The sequence below is a fragment of the Orycteropus afer genome, unplaced genomic scaffold (assembly GCF_000298275.1).
Source record: "Orycteropus afer afer isolate SDZICR_OR568_19922 unplaced genomic scaffold, OryAfe1.0 scaffold00012, whole genome shotgun sequence".
NCBI lineage: Eukaryota > Metazoa > Chordata > Mammalia > Tubulidentata > Orycteropodidae > Orycteropus > Orycteropus afer.
Genome location: NW_006921599.1, coordinates 14,890,369 through 14,909,359, shown reverse-complemented (window position 1 = coordinate 14,909,359; position 18,991 = coordinate 14,890,369). Strand labels below are relative to the sequence as shown.

The following is an 18,991-nucleotide window of genomic DNA, read 5'->3' as shown; positions in this document are numbered from 1 at the left end:
AAAAAAAAAAAAAAAAAATTGGAACCAGGAACAGGGAAAAGAAAAAAAGCTGAAAACTAGAACCTGGGAAGGGAAGAATAAAGAATGAAAATAAAAAGGACAAAAGTAATAATAGAGTAGTAGTTTTAAAACAGACAAAAACAAACTAAAAAAAAGAAAATAATGTGGAGAGGGCAGGGCAGGGCACCCAGGCTCCACGGGAATGCACAGACTGGGATGGAATTCCTACCAGCCCAGAAGGTGGGTGGGAGTGAGCGATTGCTGCACCCCTTTTCACCAAGAGGGTGTGAGATATAAGAGTAACAAGGAGAGTGTCACACCTTTCCAGTAGTCTACTCGTGCATGGTTCCCAGCAAGCAGGGCCTGTTCTTAAGTCCCTGGAATCTGGGAGAACGCTGTCGCTTTAAATATCCAAAATGATCAAGCCACTTGTAAACATTCAAAATGACTGCGCCTCTGGATAGGCAAAAGTCTACAGTTTAGTCCACCTTCCTCTTTGCTCTTTTCCCTTTTATTCCCCAGCCACCCAAGCAGTTGTCTGTGCAGTCCCTGACTAGCAGGGTGATTTTTAGGTTAATTCTTAGGTCCTACCACCACTCAGCAGTATCTAAGCTTTCTGTGCCATCAGGATCACTGCCATACCGCAGCTCCACTTTTTTTTGTATTTTCATGCAAATTCTTCTGCTAGTTGGAGTTTAGTCCACTTCTATATCCTTCCCTTCAAGGCTCAGGGGTCCAGGATTATCTTCTGTATCTGTGTTAATTGGTTCCCCTTTTCTTTGTTGAAGAAGGTCTGTGCAGTCTTTCTGCCTAGTCCACCATATTGCCAGAACTCTCTGAATATTCTATTAATTGGCGATTATGGTGTTGCATTATAACTATGTATTTACATGTCTTTCTCTTCTAGGCTGTGGGCTCCTGAACTGCAGGAAGCCATCCTTTATTAATTTTTTTACCTTTAACACCTAGTACAACATTTGATACTGGAAAGCACTTAACACAATGCCTTGCACATAGTAAGTGCTCAATAAATGTTGCTAATTTTTGTTACTATTATTAAATCATCATTCAGTGCATCAAGCATAATTTTTTAATTGATGCCAACAAAGATTGCAAAACATCTGAAAACTCAAAATGCTGATACTTTCAAGAGAAGCATGATCCTAGGAGGAAAGTGTATTGATCCTGGAATTTGTTTATAGGTGAATTATCTAGTTACTGCCACTTATTTCTGAATCTGCATATAATATAATGTGGGACTGATGGCCAGAGCTGTACTTGGCCAAAGCAGAGAGGAGAGAAACCACAGCAGGCTCACCTAGAATTTTCTTGCTTTATGTCCCTGTAAGGAGCTCTGGTAGCATAGTGCCTAAGGCACTTGACTGCTAACCAGAAGGCTGGCGGTTCAAACCCACCAGACACTCCTCAGAAGGAAGGTTGGGCAATCCTACTTCCGTAGTGATACTGCCTCGGAAACCCAAGGGGGGGTCGCTATGAGTCGGGGCCGACTCTACGGCATATAACAACAACAGCAACAACAACCTAGCACTAACATTCACTCTCAGGCTCTGTTAACACTTTTAGACTCAAGCAGACTCAACTGGCCTCCAGATGGTCAACTGTTCAACTTCTTGTCCAAGCTCTGTCATTCCTGTGCATAGGGTTTGGCTCTGTGGAGGCTCATGTTATTATAGGGTGTCATAACATATCATTGCCAAGTTAAGTCTAAAAACCTTTTTTTTAAAAGCTGCGTAAATTTGTATTTAGATCCTTTAGGTATTCTCACTGAGCAAATTCAGAGGGAAGTCACTCTTTAACCAGATGTTCTCCTACCTAAAGGAGCTCTGGTGGTATAGTACCTAAGGCATTTGACTGCTAACCAGAAGGCTGGCGGTTCAAATCCACCAGCCACTCCTCAGAAGGAAGGTTGGGCTATCTACTTCCGTAGTGATACCGCCTCAGAAACCCAAGGAGGGGTCACTATGAGTGGGATCCGATTCAATGGCAGTGAGTTTGGTGTTTGATTTGTTCTCTATAACAAATGTCTGTTCTCAGAGGGAAAGAACTTTTCAGAGCCTTGTCAACGTGCAGGACCTCTGATGGCATAGTGCCTAAGGCATTTGACTGCTAACCAAAATGCTGGCAGTTCAAAGCCACCAGCCACTCCTCGGAAGAAAGGTTGGGCAATCTACTTCTGTAACGATACTACATCAGAAACCCAAGGAGGGGTTGCTATGAGTCGGATCTGACTCAACGGCAGTGAGTTTGGTTATTGTTTGGTTTTATCAACCTGGAGGAAGGGCATTTCACCAACAGCAGCACCCTCTAGCTTTTCTGTGTCACATAAGGGGAAGGACAAAAAGGCTAAGAAAAATTTTTGAAGGTCACATCCCATGGACTCAGGCTCACTAAAAGAATGAAATTTAATCATAATATTATATAACACTTCCCTTCTCCAGACCTTACCACCAAATAAATATGCTAAATTTATTACCATCAATAAAGAAAAGTGGTTGTTATAAAGGGCTCATTTTCAGTTTTTCAAATAAAAAAGAATCTTCACTTTTCCTAGCTCATTAATTTAACTGGAATGCATTTATTGGTGAGGTGTACTGATCTCTGTCTTATTTAAAAAAGAAGAAGAAGAAGTCTACTTAGGTAACCTGTTTTTGTCACTGGCACCCCCACTTTTTTTATTGTGAGGATGAACGTTAGCATCTTATAGGTCTTTCAGTGTGAAATTAAAGTATGATGGATAAAATCGCTATGAATGATTTGTATCACTTCAATTCAGAGTGCTGGAATTTCCTTTTCTTTGAACAGTAGCAACTGAGTTCTCTTACATTTCACTTGATTAATAAAGGTCTAAAACCCACCCCAGGCATGTATGACTCAATTACTTGTTCCCAACAGACTATTGATAGCTGCTTAAGGAAGGGCAATACATGATTGTCTTGTACATAATGATGAGAAAACGTTTAAAAAGCTGATATCTTTGGTTTCATTTTAAAAGGCTATGAAAGCCCCTGAACTGAAGGAGAAGCTCGAAGAATCTGAAAAGCTGATAAAAGAACTAACAGTGACTTGGGAGGAGAAGCTGAGGAAAACAGAAGAAATTGCACAGGTAGCTGGATAAGTTAGGCCTAAAATGTTGTGATTCTTTTTCATTTGCTGTCTTTTTAAAAATAGCTTCTTGTCATCCCCCAAAAAGTCTTGAAAGGACCTCTTTGTGCTGAACTAGAGACTGCAAAGATTAGTTTAGACACTGATTTCTTGCCCTTTTTTGACTTGTAATTTGGTTCATGTATTTGCTAGAAGTATTGGAGAGCACTGAATTGGAGCAGACATAGGAAATATCTTTAAAATTTCCTGCTTTTCACATTCAAACAAAAATCTGGCGATTTTAGATCCCATGGCATAGCATAAGGCTACCTATTGGCAGAGAATTTATAACATACAGCACCAGCATCCTTTTTTTTTTTTTTTTTTATGTATTTGAGTATCTTAGCTTCTTAGAAAATGCTGTGTAAGCTTTACTTGAGGTAAAATGTAAAGCAGGAGCTAATTTTTCATGTATGTATAGGATATATCTCTATGCCATGCATTTCATGAACATCTTAATCTATTTGCAAATATTTGACCATCCCTTTCAAGTAGCTTAAAGTGGTAACTGGGACCTCATCTAAGATTCTGCTTATATATTTCTTAAAGTATACACACATGCAGCTAATTTACTATCTCTTTTACCTTGTTTATTTTTCTCCATACATAACACTTGTTACCACTGGAAATATTATATGTTTACTCATCTGTTTTTCATGGTTCATCTCCCCACACTAGAATATAAATTTTCATTAAAGAAAGGACATTGCTTTGTTCACTAATATGTTCCCAGTCATAAATCAGTGCCTAGCATATTGTAGGCTGTAATAAATGAATGAATGAATTCAGTTAGCATAGCAGTTAAAGCATTTGACTGCTAACCAGAAGGTTGGTGGTTTGAACCTACCAGCCGTTCCTTGGGAGAAAGATGAGGCAATCTGCTCCTGTAAAGATATACAGCCTTGGAAACTCTAGGGGCAATTCTACTTTGCCTTAAGGGGTTGCTATGAGTCGGAAGCCCAAGGAAGGGTCGCTGTGAGTCAGATTCTACTCAATGGCACATAACAACAACAACAACACGGGTCAGAATTGATTTGATGGCAAGGGGTTTTTTTTGAAGGGAGTGGTCTACAATATGGGCCCATTCTGCTTTTCTAGCCCTATTTCCCACTGCTTTCCCACATTTACTAGGGGTTCATCCACTATACCCAGAGTCTTCATTGTGCTTTCCTAGGCCCTGTCCCCAGAACTCCCCACCCTTATCTTACTACTCTCTCATTTCTTGAAGAAATTCTTCTTAGGTTTCAAGAAGCATCTCAAATGTATTCTGTTCTGGAAGCTTCTCCTGGTACTTTTTTTCCTTAATTTTGTTTTTCAAATTGAGGTAAAATTCATAGAACATGAAATTAATCATTTTTAAATGAACAATTTGGTGGTGGTCAGTACATTCGAAATACTATACAACTACTGTCTCTGTCTTACTCGAAAACATTTCCATCTCCCCAAAACAAAACCCCATACCCATTAAGCAGTCGCTCCCCCTTCCCCCATTGTCTGGCACCACCAATCTGCTTTCTGTCTCTTTGGATTTACCTATTCTGGATATTTCATATAAATAATATCATAATATTTGACTTTTGTGTCTGGCTTTTTTCACACAGCATTATGTTTTTAAGTTTCATTCAAGTTGTAGCACATATCAGTACTTCATTTCTTTTTTTTTTCTTTTATATTCCATTATCAGCATATACCATATTTTGTGTATCCATTCATCCATAGATGGACATTTGGGTTGTTCCCACCTTTTGCTCTTTCCTGGCCTCTTAACCCATCATGGTCCCTTCTCCTTTGAACCTCCATAGCACTTTGCATCTCTCCAGTGGCACAGTACTCTCTTCTAGTTATGTGGGCTCTCTCCTGCTACTAGACTGTGGACCAGTTAGGAAACAAGATAATGTCTACTTCACCCATCAGGTCCCTATGAAATGGGGTTACAATTTCACTCATCATAGATTCTCTGTTAACTTGGTTGAACTGGGTAGAATGTGTAATTTTATTGGCCTTGTCCCCAGAAACAGTGACTTGAATTTTCCATGGATACATCTTGTGAGTAGAATAACAAATAAGAGTTCCCTGTCTTTTTTGCATTTGTCCACAGGAGAGACAACGACAACTTGAAAGTATGGGGATTTCCCTTGAGACATCTGGCATCAAGGTGGGGGATGACAAGTGTTACTTAGTCAACCTAAATGCAGACCCTGCTCTCAATGAACTCCTGGTTTATTATTTAAAGGTAAGATGGTATATAAATTAACAGTTAAAATCCTCACGCATTCATGTATAGTTCCCAATTGAATCTGAGTGCCTGTGTTATTTTTTTTAACTTTACATTTTGTACCTAACTTACCCTTATTGGAAGTAAAAAAGTACAGTCAGGTAATTGTTGAGAAGGAGAAACAGCTGTTCTGTATTATCATGGAGCTTTGCAGTTTGGGTGGATTTCCTGTGGATGTAGGCACTGCAGGGGCATGAATGGGCCATTGAGGGTGTCAGGGTGCTTCGTAGCTCCAGGTATGTGGTGGCTCCTGGTATGAGAAGAATTCTGAGAAGTTCCAAATTCAGTGGCAAGTATTCTGAGAAGCTTGGGGTATTTCTTAGTTATGCTTCTGAGTAATTCTAAGGAGCACGTAAGCCTAAAGCAAGGCCTTGTGGTAGATTATACAGTGAGTGTTTCCTGCATCTATCCCTTCCAAACGTAATCCTCTGGATTTAACTATTTGTCCTGTAATCATCCTTCACATGTAGAGATGGTGTGTGGCCTTTGGGAGTTGGCCCTTTGGCTTCAAGGTATGCCATTGACCAAGCTCATGTTGGATAGTTTATTGCAGCACTGATACTTCCTGGTTTCAGTACTTAATTATACTCTTAAAAGGTCAGAAACTAAAGAACTTTTGTTTTTGTGTATTTATCCATCTATTTACTGTATTAGACATTTAAACTGAGAAAAATGTAAACTACGAAAATATATAGCAGTACAATTCTATTTGTCTTTAGAACCATGATATCATTATAGGTCATTTATTCTCACTATCCTCTTGAAAACTTCACTGTACACTCATAAGAAAACGAGAGTGCAAAAAGTAAATAATATCTTAGGATTTGTATTAAAGTAGTTTTGACTTCATGGACACCCTGAATGATTCTCAGAGACCCCCAGGGTTTTCAGACCACACGTTTCAGAACTTCTGGCTCATTATCCAATGAGAAATGAGACATCTATTTGATACAAGGCACCCTGAATGACACAGGGCACTCAAATGACTACTAGGACATTTTTAATCTCATTTTAATCTCACACACCTTCAATTTCTGCATTATGGTAGTATATAAATATAGGTGGTAATACTGAAATGGGAGAGCTCTGGTAGCATAGTGCCTAAGGCACTTGACTGCTAACCAGAAGGCTGACGGTTCAAACCCACCAGCCATTCCTTGGAAGGAAGATGGGGCAATCTACTTCTGTGGTGATACTGCCTCAGAAACCCACTCCATTGCACATAACAATAACAACAACAATACTGAAATGATCATCAAGGGTTGTGTACCTAGGGACTTGAAGGCAGCTTATATTACATTATCTAAAACCCTGTATCTCTAAATGCAGAGATTATCCAATGTCTAGATGACCTGCTTGTTAAAGGTTAGTTAGGGTTCTGATCTGCCTAATGAATGTACAGAATACAATAGAGGATAAGGTAGAATTGAAGAAGGAGCTTCTATCTGTCATCCTTTTAGTCTACTTTTTCTAGAGATATAAATGTGCTACAGATAGCCTCATTGAGAGTCCACTGAAGGACTTAAGATCTTTTATTTAGGAAATGAATACAGAGTAAGGAATTCTTTCTGAAATGTCAATTTTGAAAGACAAAGCTGTACACTTTCTCTGTCAAATAGGGATTAAATAATTTTTAGGGGTATGAGAAAAAATATTAGAGGATGAACAATGAATTGATTAACCATGGTCACAGTCCTCATATGTCTCAGATTTGAGATACTTGAAATTCTGCTATTAGTATATAATCTACAGGCTTTAATACTCTATGTAATGTTGGTATTAGTTAGACACTCAGCTAATTTCAACATTTTTAAGAGTTGCATATTTTAAAACATGACTATGAAACTGCTTTTACTGGTTCTTGAATTTATATACTACACTTTTGTTTTCAAAGCATTTTCACTGTTATCTTAAACAGTGTTTAAAAGAATCTTGCATTGTCCTTCATTTCACCAAAAAAGAAAGAAAGAAAATGAGGCTAAGCGAGTAAATTGACTTGCCTTCTGGTAGCATAGTGCCTAAGGCATTTGACTGCTAACCAGAAGGCTGGTGGTTCAAACCCACTAGCCACTCCTCGGAAGGAAGGTTGGGCAATCTACTTTTGTAGTGATACCACCTCAGAAACCCAAGAAGGGGTCACTGTGAGTCAGATATGACTCTAGGGCTGTGGGTTTGGTTTTTAGAATCACTAAATAGTAAGGGGTAGAGTCAAAATTGGAACATAACATATTCTGCTTATAAATTTTAAACTCTAATAATCACTGTTGCTGAAGGTTTGTTTGGGTGGTTTTGTTTTTGTTTTTGTTTTTGGTACTGTTTAAAACTACATTTTAATATGTTAAGATATTATGTTTTGACTTATTTATAGTGTCCCAGATATCTAGCATCTCCTGTCTGATTCATTTAATATTGTCATGCATGTACTACTGGGTAATTCAAGCTAATTGTGATAAATGTTGTTGAGTAACATGTCAGTGTGGGTTTTTTCCTTCCTTACTAGGCTCATACCAGGGTGGGTGCAGATACCTCTCAGGACATTCAGCTGTTTGGCATAGGAATTCAGCCGGAGCACTGTGAGATTGACATTGCATCTGATGGAGATGTTTCTCTTACTCCAAAAGAAAATGCAAGGTAAGAAAAGTAAATGGCTACTTCACATGCCTCGGGTGCTTCATTTTCAGGAGGAGACTCCAGAAGTTAAGAATATGCTGGATCCTCAGGGCGATTTATTTTCCAGGTGTTAGAGAATGACATAACAACAATTTAAGAGCACTGGCTTTGGAATTGGAGCTCTAGTGGCACATAGTTAAGGCATTTGGCTGCCAACCAAAATATGAGTGGTTCAAATCCACAGCAGCTCCATGAGAGAAAGACGAGAGACAGTCTGTTTCCATAGATTTACAGCCTTGAAAACCCTATGGGACACTTCTGTTCTGTTCTGTAGGGTTGCTATGAGTCAAAATTGACTCGATATCAGTGAGCGTGGGTTGGGCTTTGGCAGGCAGATTTAGCCAGGCAGATTCTGCCTTGATTAGCTGTGTGATCTTGGGTAAAATACTTCCTTATCTATATTTTGATTTCCTCATGAGGTAAATGGGGCTAATAGTGCCTACTTCTTAGGTATTTCTAAGATTAAATAAGGTAAAATTTGTCAATCACTTGGCTCAATGCCTGACATATATAAATATTGAATAAAATTAGTTGCTGTTATTTAGTGTAATGTATTATGTAAGAAAACAGTTAATCATACAAGTTCATAGCACAAAAATTTCCTAAAATAGTAAAAATTTGGAAACTGGGAAGGTAATATATCTATTTTTTTAATTTCTATTAAATTATATCTTGAATTATTTTTTAATCAGGTATAAAGTTTAAATGAAGTCCTATAAAAATATTCATTAAAACATAATTTAATTTAGAACATTGTAATTTTTATAAGAACAACATATTTCAATTTTTTTCTGTTAATGTAGGCCTATCAATTTCTAAATCATGAAAACTTGAGGCTAACAATAATAGCATGCATAGTACATGAAAGTGTGCATTATAGTAGTATAATTGTTATGATACTTAGTGGTGAAATTATACTATTTCTTGATTTTTATTTATTCTGAGTTTAAATAGTCTTAAGTCAAACAAGGTACCTTCCTATATTAAAAGAGAGGGTCAAAATTAGAAGCTAAGAAGCTTCTTTTGGGTCTCCCAATTAGGAAGACACTGGTAACCCTGGTACATTCAGGTACCAGAGGGTTGTAGGGATAGAGGAAAAAAGTACAAAGAAGGAGGCTTGGGAGGGGAAGGTTGGGAAGCTGAATAGGTTGCAAAGCATAGCAAGAGAGGAACATGAAGTTAAGGGACAATCATCATTCCCTCAAATATATCCTCAAGTTCAGTAATTCTCTCTTTAGTTATATCTTGCCATTCTATTGGGTTTTCATTTATAGAATTTTAAGAAATTCTTTTTTAAATGTACCTGTTCTCTTTTTTATGTTTATTTACATTATGGTCTTTATTTGAGATTTTGTTCTCTGAAGTTTTGGGGGATTCAGTCCAGCTGATTGTTGTATCTGTTTATAACATTCTTCCTCAAGCAGTGTATGATTTCTTAGATGAGCTCATCTTCAGCAGGGGTTTATCTGTAGGCATCTGGGGGCCTGACTTAAGGGTAGGTACATACCTGCCAAGAAATTTTATATTTATTTCTCCCAAGCCCCCCAAGTATATATCCAACTGGAAGTTACTTTTTTATACTAATTTTTTGGCTTATGGAAAAAACTCAAAATCATTCAAAAAAAGACGAGGTTTGCTTATCTGATAGAGCCTAGTGAGAGGCCTGAGACTATGACCCCTAGTTACTCTTTAGGTCTGGAACTGGTGGCTTCTAGCCAAACAGTAGACAAGCATATGAAGTGAACATTTACATCAGGGAGATAGAATCCTTCAAGCAGTCAATCATGGGAAAAGGGCAGTGTTTGCCCAGGGAGACACCTTGGGGGTGGGGGTCGGGAGTGCATAGGAGAGAAGGACACAGGAAAGAGGTGACTATGGGGAGGAAGTGGGAGTTCTGGTAGCATAGTGGCTAAGACACTTGACTGCTAACCAGAGGGTTGGCGGTTCAAACCCACCAGCCACTCCTCGGAAGGAAGATGGGGCAATCTACTTCCGTAGTGATACTGTCTCGGAAACCCAAGGAGGGGTCACTATGAGTCGGGTTCGACTCGACGGCACATAACAACATAACAATATGGGGAGCAAGTGGAAAGAGAACTGTTACACTGTGGGAATTTCAGTAAATGTCTAGAAAGAAAATGGGTATGAACTGCTGTATGGAAAATGAATTTGTTCTATAAACTTTCACACAAATCACAATAAAAATTTAAAAATATGTATTTGTTTTTTAAATAGAAGAGAGAAATAGACTATAAAAGTTTTCATAATTCTTTCAGCAAAATGTATGTGTGTATACATACATATATATATACATGTATATGTGCGTGTGCATACATACATATGTATATGTGTGTATTCTGATCTCTCCTTCTATTTTTGCAGATGAATAAAGCAAGTCTATAGTTCCAGACAGATGGGACACAAACTTGTGACTCTTGACTTACAATGTTGAGAGTTCATCATTTTGACTGGGAAGCATAAAGGGAGCATGTTAGTAGAAAAAAAAATTCACCAGAGTTTTAGTGTGTATTTTTATACCAAATCAAAAACATTTAAGATGGCATTTTTACCAATAAAAACTTAGTTACTAGAGTTGAAATATTATTTTCATATGTGAGTTCTACTTACTCCTTAACTCTGAGCGTTGTTGTTGTTATGTGCCATCGAGTTGGACCAGACTCATAGCAAACCCTCATTGAGTTTCTGAGGCGGTATCACTGCAGAAGTAGTTATTATTTTCTCCATTGGAAAAGCTTTGCCTGACAGTCCTCTTTATCAAATTAAACTTGAATTGATTGATTAATTATTTTCCTTAGTGTTTTATTTTGTTTCTAAATACCAGCAAACCTTTTTATTTAAGTGGAGTATACATTTATGAGAAGACTAACATTGTCACTGCTAAAAATTCAGAACTGTTCCTCTCCCAATCGAAAATCACAGTAACTAAGCTTTAAACTGTGTCAAGGATCAGTCAGCAAGATCTGGTAAGAGAAAAACCCACAAAATCTTTCACAGTAGGTTATCCAGGAGCTCTGGTGACATAGTGCCTAAGGCATTTGACTGCTAACCAGAAGGTTGGCGGTTCAAACCCTCCAGCAACTCCTTGGAAAGAAGGTTGGGCAATCTACTTCCATAGTGATACCACCTCGGAAACCCAAGAGGGGTCGCTATGAGTCAGGTCCTACTTGAGTACAGTGAGTTTGGTGTTTGTTTGTTTGTTTGATTTTTTTTTTTTTTTTTTAAATAGGCAGTAGGTTATAGCAGTAGGAGCCCTGATGGCACAATGGTTAAGTGCTTGGGTGCAAACCCACAGGTTGGCAGTTTGAATCTACCCAGCAGCTCCACAGGATAAAGACCTAACAGTCTGTTCCCATAAAGATTATAGCCTAGAAAACCCTAAGGGACAGTTCTGTTCTGTCACAAGGGATCGCTGTAAGTCAGAATCAACTTGGTGGTACCTAACAACAAGCTATAGCAAAGTTGCAACATAGGGATAGCTGCATTGTTGAAAGAGTACCTCTAAATGTCCATTGGGCAGAGTTGCTGCTTCAAGACTTGTTTCAGACAATTCCTGGATGCATAGGTCAACATAGACCCAGAGACACAGCCACATCATTTATGATGCCTGATAGGGTAAATGGTTAAGCACTCTACTGCCAACCAAAAGGTCTCCTACCCAGAGACTCTGCGAGAGAAAGACCTAGTGATCCGCTTCCTTAACGACTGCAGCCTAGAAAATCCTATGGGGCAGTTCTATTCTGTTACACAGGGTCGCAGTGAGTCTGAAAACAACTCTACAGCACCCAATAAGAACATAAACACTATAACAAAGATTGTCAGAATTGGCTGGCCCGTCTCTCTTGTTTGGTTTTACAATTTGTATGGTAGCTATTTAGGAATTAAGTCCAGAATTGTTTTTATGTTTTCCCCTAACTTTTTATTATGGAAAATTTCAACCATACATAAAAGTAGAGAAAATAATAGAGCAAATCCCCATTAATGCATCATCTAGCTTTAAAAGACGCAACTCATAGACGGTTTTGTTTTATTTATACTCCTCTACATCTCCTCCTCCCTCCCCTCTGGATTATCTTAAAGCAAACTCCAGATATTATTACATCATTGTATCCATAAATACCTAAAAAATGTATCTCTGAAGCATGAGGACTCTTTACTGTAAACATAATTGCAGTAGATCCCATTTAAAAAATTAACAACCCTTCCTAAATAATCATCTGTATTCAGTCAGTGTTCAAATTTCTCCAATTGTCTTTTAAGGTTTCTTTTTCTGGTAAGATCCAACCTTGGTTATTCATAGCAATTCATAGTGGCCCCATGTGACAGATTAGAATGACTCCATAGGGTTTTCTTTGGTGTAATCTTTATGTGAGCAGCTCCCTCAGAGCTGCTGAGTGGGTTTGGACCACCAACCTTTTGGTTAGCAGCCAAGCACTTTATTATTTGCACCATCAGGGCTCCTTTGATAGTTGCAATCAGCCTTTAATCATTGTCTAGATCTTATATAACCAAATCAAACCAAACTCACTACCGTCGATTTGTTTCTGACTCATAGCAACCCCTCCTTGGGTTTCCGAGGCGGTAACTCTATGGAAGTAGATTGCCTAGTCTTCCTTCTGAAGAGTAGCTTGTGGGTTTGAACTGCAAGCCTTCTGGTTAGCAGTCAGATGCCTTAGGCACTATGCCACCAAAGGTGTACTGTATAGTGGTTACAAATAGTGATATTCTAATTCTGTTATTAATTCTACATGTATTAGTTGGAACATTTCTATTAGGAGAAAGTTCTTCCAACCTTCCAAACCCATCTCTGGCTTCTTGAGCTGATGTTTGTGCTTCTTATCTTCCATCTTCTGACCTTACCATCTTCCCCATGTTTCTTCAGGTCCTGTGTAAATGGCACCCTTGTGTGCAGTACCACCCAGCTGTGGCATGGCGACAGAATCCTGTGGGGAAATAACCACTTTTTTAGGTAACATCTTTGTGTTCAGTGATAGTTTCATATAAAATTTTCATGTTAAACAGAAGACAGGTTGATTTTCTCTAATGTGAAAACCCCCACAGAATTAATTTACCTAAGAGGAAACGACGAGACTGGTTGAAAGACTTTGAAAAAGAAACGAGTCCGCCAGAGCATGACTTAGATGCAGCCAGTGAAGCATCCTCAGAACCAGACTATAATTATGAGTTTGCACAGATGGAAGTGATCATGAAAACGCTGAACAGTAATGGTAAGACCCTAACCCTTGATTCTGTTGTCTTGGGCATTTCCTTACCTCACACCATTCAATGAGGTCTCTGTATGTATAAAGTTAAAGTGTCCTTTTGAAATGTAAACATGTAGAAGCACTAACTCCTTATAAAGGCCATTGGTGAGGGGCTGAAGAGAATATTCCAGGGGATAGTCATCTCCCTTCAGATATAACAAGGAGGTGATAGTGCCTTTATGAGACCTCTAGTACCCAAGCTAGATGATAACATTTCCATGGTCCTATGGTACTGAGTGATTGTGATGGAATTGCTTATCCAATTCCTATTATTGAGCCTGTCCTTGCTGAATCCTTCCAGGTATGAAACCCCCAAGGGAGTTTGAATCTAGGGATTTCAAGTAGAATGTAATGGGAAGATAAAACCTTTTACAGTAAACTTGATTAGCAATTATACCCCCTAGGAGGGCTATTTAATGAGCCCAGGCAACTTTTACAAAACTGATAGTGAAAATGAAATGCTTTATAGGCATTTGGTATGTGTTCCACTCCAGCTTGCCTCAGATTTTTCAGAAAGAGATCCTCACTAAAACATTCTCTCTAGCCCACTCTCTTCTCATAGTTTTCAGTGTTTGCATTATAACTCGTCCTCTCCTTTTCTGAAAGTCATTGTCCTTTTATCTCTTCTTCCTTCCACTGGGCTTATACACACTCCTGCACACTCAGTAAAATACATAACCAATTTCTTTCCTTGCTTGTATTTTATCTCTTTCACATCCTTTCCTCATCTCTCAACCTCCCAGAAGCAGGATGAGAAAGTTTGCATGTTACCAGAGACAAGACAGCTAGAACTAGACAAGACAAGGACTAGAACTACTTTGCAAGGGTAAAGTTGAGGCTACAATCAGGAGCACCTGGGAAAATGACCATTTAAGTTCTACACTTGTTCCAGCTTTATTTTCCTATCCATCTGCTCTTTAGGTACTTAAGAGTTCATAACGTGAACCAAAGAGGACCTCCAGGGATGCTAAGAGCTCTAGGACAGGTTACCGATACCTGAGGGAGCTTTGAAAGCATTTTGCTTCCACAGTTGTGCTCTTTCTTAAACATGTACTCTCTGACTCTGCTCTTTGACTAAGCCTGGGAAGAATTTGAGCATGGCTGGAGAATTGGCAATCAGATCTCTGGCATATCAAATTGGAGATTCTGTTGAAGGAATAAAGGTTTTGACCTTGCATTTATCTCTATGGATTTTTAGCCACAATGGCTTCTTTTTTTGACATACACAAATGAAGTATGATGAAAAGGCTAGCTTCTGAAAAGTAAGCAAGTTCATATATTGCTGTGAAGAGTAAGAAACAACAAAAAGAAGGAACGGAGCAAAAAAATAAATAACTTAGTGGAGAAAATTTGGTAATTTTTCCCTTTAAGCATCCTCGTTGTCGTGGTGTTGTTATGTGCTGTTGAGTTGGATCCGACTCACAGCGACCCCTCCTTGGGTTTCTGAGGCAGTATCACTACAGAAGTAGATTGCTCCATCTTCCTTCCGAGGAGTAGCTGGTGGGTTTGAACCGCCAGCCTTCTGGTTAGCAGTCAAGTGCCTTAGGCACTATGCTACCAGGGCTCCCTTAAGCATTCTTAGGATTAGGATATTAAACTGAGCTGTTCAGACTATTAGCAATTGAAAACTACAGCACAGAATGGACCATAGCTAGAAAGCAAGCTTCGGTCCACTTTGTTACTTGCCCAGCAAGGTAGGAGGAATCCTGAAAGACTTTCTAAAAGTGATGTCCAAACACTAAAATCACATCAGTGGGTCACTTTAGCAACATGCCTGGGCAACAGATCTCTTATGAGTGATTTTCTGGAAGCCTGAGTTGGTACTTGCTGTGGGAGGGTGTGACAGGATGGTGTGTGCTCCTGACTGCAAGTGGAAGAACACTCATTTAGAGAGAACTTGCTTCTTGAAAGGAGGTTATAGAATTTCTAGACATCTCTGTCTCTCTTTAATTCTGCAGAGGGTTCATGTAATACCAATTTAATCACGTATCCATCCCAATCAGAGATTTCTAATCTTATCCAATTATAACCTTCTTAACATATCTATTAAACCCCTGAATAACCAAAGAGCATTTAATTAGTCTGAAGAAGAATTGATGCATTTGAATTGTGGCATTGGTGAAGAATGCTGAAAATACCATGGACTACCAGAAGAACAAACAAATCTATCTTGGAAGAAGTACAACTGGAATGCTCCTTAGAAGCAAGAATGGCCAGACTTCACCTCACGTACTTTTGTCATGTTGTCAGAAGGGAGCAGTCTCTGGAGAAGGATATCATGCTTGGTAAAGTAGAGGATCAGTGAAAAAGAAGAAGAAGACCTTCAATGAATTGGATTGGCTGTGGTGCTGGGCTTAAGCACAGCAAAGATTGTGAAGATGGTGCAGGATCAGCCGTTGTTCTCACTCTGTTGTGCATAGGGTCACTATTATTTGGGGCCCACTTGATGGCACCTAACAACATTTAATTAGTAATTGTTAGTTCTTCCAATCCTCTTAGCCAAATCAATTAGAATCATCATTTGCCTGATCCATGATGTTCGTATGAGTTATCCATACGTATTCTATTTTGAGCTTTGCTGTCCACTATTAATTATACCTAGTAATATTTCTGCCTCCCCACACCTTACCCAAATCCACAAATAAATGGGACTTCCCTACAGCGTTCATAGTCATACTCTGATATGAGTGTTATTTCAACACTGGCTGGCTGGCTGGTGGCTAGACCGTTTCAAAGCAATTCACCCCTGCTACTAGGTGGCTTCCTGATAATAAGCCTGTCTGCCTGGTGGTCATCCCCATGGTGGTCCTATTTGAAGATCCTCTTCCCTCTCATGTGGTTTCAGACGAAGATCCTTCACAAACACTGGGAGAAAGGTTTTTAATGGATTGGCCTTAGCATGAGGGTGCTGGACTGGTTTTGGGTGGTGCTGCTATGTTTCATGCTTGTGCTACATGCTTTGGCAAAATCTAACAAACATTATGGGGAAGAAGCTGAAGTTTTTTGCCTGGCAAATCTATTCTGAATTCTTGATGAGGAATGTTCCTTTTCAATTATGATGCTCTTATGTCCCAATTCCATTATCTTCCCAGTGCTTAAAACCTGGTAGCTATCTTTTCCCTATGCATTCAGTGTATAGAAAAGTGTCATTGGTATTACCACTACCATCACTAGTGGTTTTATTACTGTTAATGGCACAACAGTTGAGGCAGTAGTGCTTCCAGATATATGTTTATGTACGTTTATCCCAGTAATAGACTAGAATAATATAATTTTGAGTCTCTAGAGTAAATAATGATCTGGAACCCAATTCATTGGATCTAAAAATAAAACAAAAACATTATCTGTGGGCAATAATGCTTTCTTCCCTAGGGCTCAAAATAGGAATCAGACACTCATTTATTTTCATTGTGTCAATGGTAGTTCTAAATAAAGCTATACGAGCTGACTAGGGGTCACATAAAGTCGCCATGAGTCAGAAGAACTGGGTGGCAACTAACAACAGCAGGGGTCACAGACCCAGCTTACTCCATTGGGGATTAAATTCTAGTTCTGTTTCTCACATAAATGCCCTTCTCCCACTGTCACCAGCTTCTCTTTGCCATTATCAGAACAGAGTTAAGTTCATTTCTTAGTTATGTATCAGTTTATTAAAGAATAAACTAATGAAGAAGAGAAAAGTGCTGTGTCTAATTAAATGTAGTTCTTTCTGTCTTCTTAAAATACCAATCTAACATATTTGCCTTGGGAGCCAGTCTCACTGAGTTTTATAACAGTTTGTTCAAGAGGAGGAAAGTGATGGGAAATGTGTAATGTCCTGACATTTGACTGGCTGTTTGAGAGCAGGCCAAATGATCTTTGGATTCTGTTCTGGCCATATCATAGACCCAGAATGACTTGCTGGTTATGATTTGGATGATCTCCTATTTAACAACTATGCTGAATAGTGGTGAAAGTGGTGCATAGTGTTCTGTTGTACATAAGGTCGTTGTGAGCCAGAGCCAACTCAGTGGCATCTAACAACAGCATAGTAGTGAAAACGGAGCCCTGGTAGTACAGTGGTTAAACATTCAGCTGCTAACCAGAAGGTCGGTGGTTCAAACGCCTTAGCAGTTCTGGGGTAAAAAACGTGGCAGTCTGTTTCCTTAAGATTACAGCCTTGAAAACCCTAGGGCAGTTCTACTCTGTCCTATAGGGTTGCTATGAGTCAGAATCAACTTGATGGCAATGGAGTTGGGTTTTTGGTTTCTAGTGGTCAAAGGAGTCCCTGGGTGGTACAAACCGTTAACACACTTTGGCTGCTAACTGAAATGTTGGAGGTTCAAGTCTACCCAGAGGGGCCTTAGAAGATAGACCTGCTGATCTGTTTTTTTAGTTACAGAAAACCAGGCACTGAAAATACTATGAAGCAGAATTCTCTGATATTCATGGGGTCTCCATGAGTCTGAGTCAGCTCAATGGCAACTGGTTTTATAGCAGTGAATGCTTGAAATTGGTTATTAAATACACCTAAGAGACAGGTATTTCCAGACTAGTACTGAAATCCAAGGTAAAATCCAGCCCTTATAGCTCCCATAGACCTGCACACATGAGGGCAGACCAGGTAGTCCCCTGGGGAGGTCTTACAAGGTTGTCCTGTGGGGCAACTCAAGGAAAGGGCATGTTGGGATGCTCTCTCTTTCATGGCTGCATGTTGATTTGTAGCCACAGCGTGATTACCTGGTAAATACGGGTGGTGCTGTATCATGGCAGCTACTTTAGTTGGCATCAAGTTGAATTTGACTCCTGGTGACTCCATGTGTGTCAGAGTGGAACTGTGCTCCTTTGGGTTTGCAGGAACTGATTTTTTTCAGTAGGACATCATCAGGCCTTTATTTTGAGGCGCCTCTGGGAGGATTTGAACTGTCAGTCTTTTGATTAGTAGTCAAGAGCTTAACTGTTGGTGCCAACCAGGTACTCCTTGGTAGCTACTTAATGTTGTTAGTTGCTAATGAGTGAATTCCAACTCATGGTGACTCCATGCTTATCAGTAGATCTGTGTTGCATAGGGTTTTCAAGGCTGTGACCTTTTGGAAGCAGATCACTAGGCCTGTCTTCCAAGGCACCCCTGAGTGGTTTGAACCACCAACCTTTCAGCTAGTAGGTGAGCACTTAACCATCTGTGCCACTCAGAGACTCCCTGGCAGCTACTAAGGCAGTTTAAATAGCCTCAGTCATACTGCCTCAGCATTGGCACAGAATCTTGGGGTGAAATCCCCTCTACTACAGCCACTTGCAATCATATGGGTTTCTGTAACTATTGAGTAACAACAAGAAATGAATTTTAAAGATCTTATTTAGTGTCTTTCAGCCATAGCCCTTTAATACTATTTTATAAATTGGTGTTTTCTAGTTTTTTCTGTCTGGACAAGATTCAGAAACACTAAGTTAGAGCCCTTGAAGGTAGGATTCTATAGAAATATAAATGAATGGTGAGAACCCTGGTCTTTCTTTTTACTTTTTTTTTTTTAAATTAAATTAATTTTAATTTAATTTTGAAATTAATTAACTAAAAATAATTAATCAGAGCCTAACTAGAGAAAGAATATATCCTGTGTAAGAA

The 18,991-nt window shown here is 39.1% G+C and overlaps 1 protein-coding gene across 1 annotated transcript in view; it reads left to right on the top strand.

Moving 5' to 3' along the window:
• The window catches only part of KIF13A (kinesin family member 13A), a 287,512-nt gene that overhangs the window by 210,811 nt on the left and 57,710 nt on the right, over positions 1–18,991 (top strand). Inside the window, 5 exon segments of the mRNA XM_042782437.1 lie at positions 3,014–3,124; positions 5,261–5,395; positions 7,938–8,068; positions 13,008–13,094; positions 13,187–13,353. Of these exon segments, the coding sequence (XP_042638371.1) occupies positions 3,014–3,124; positions 5,261–5,395; positions 7,938–8,068; positions 13,008–13,094; positions 13,187–13,353 (631 nt within the window).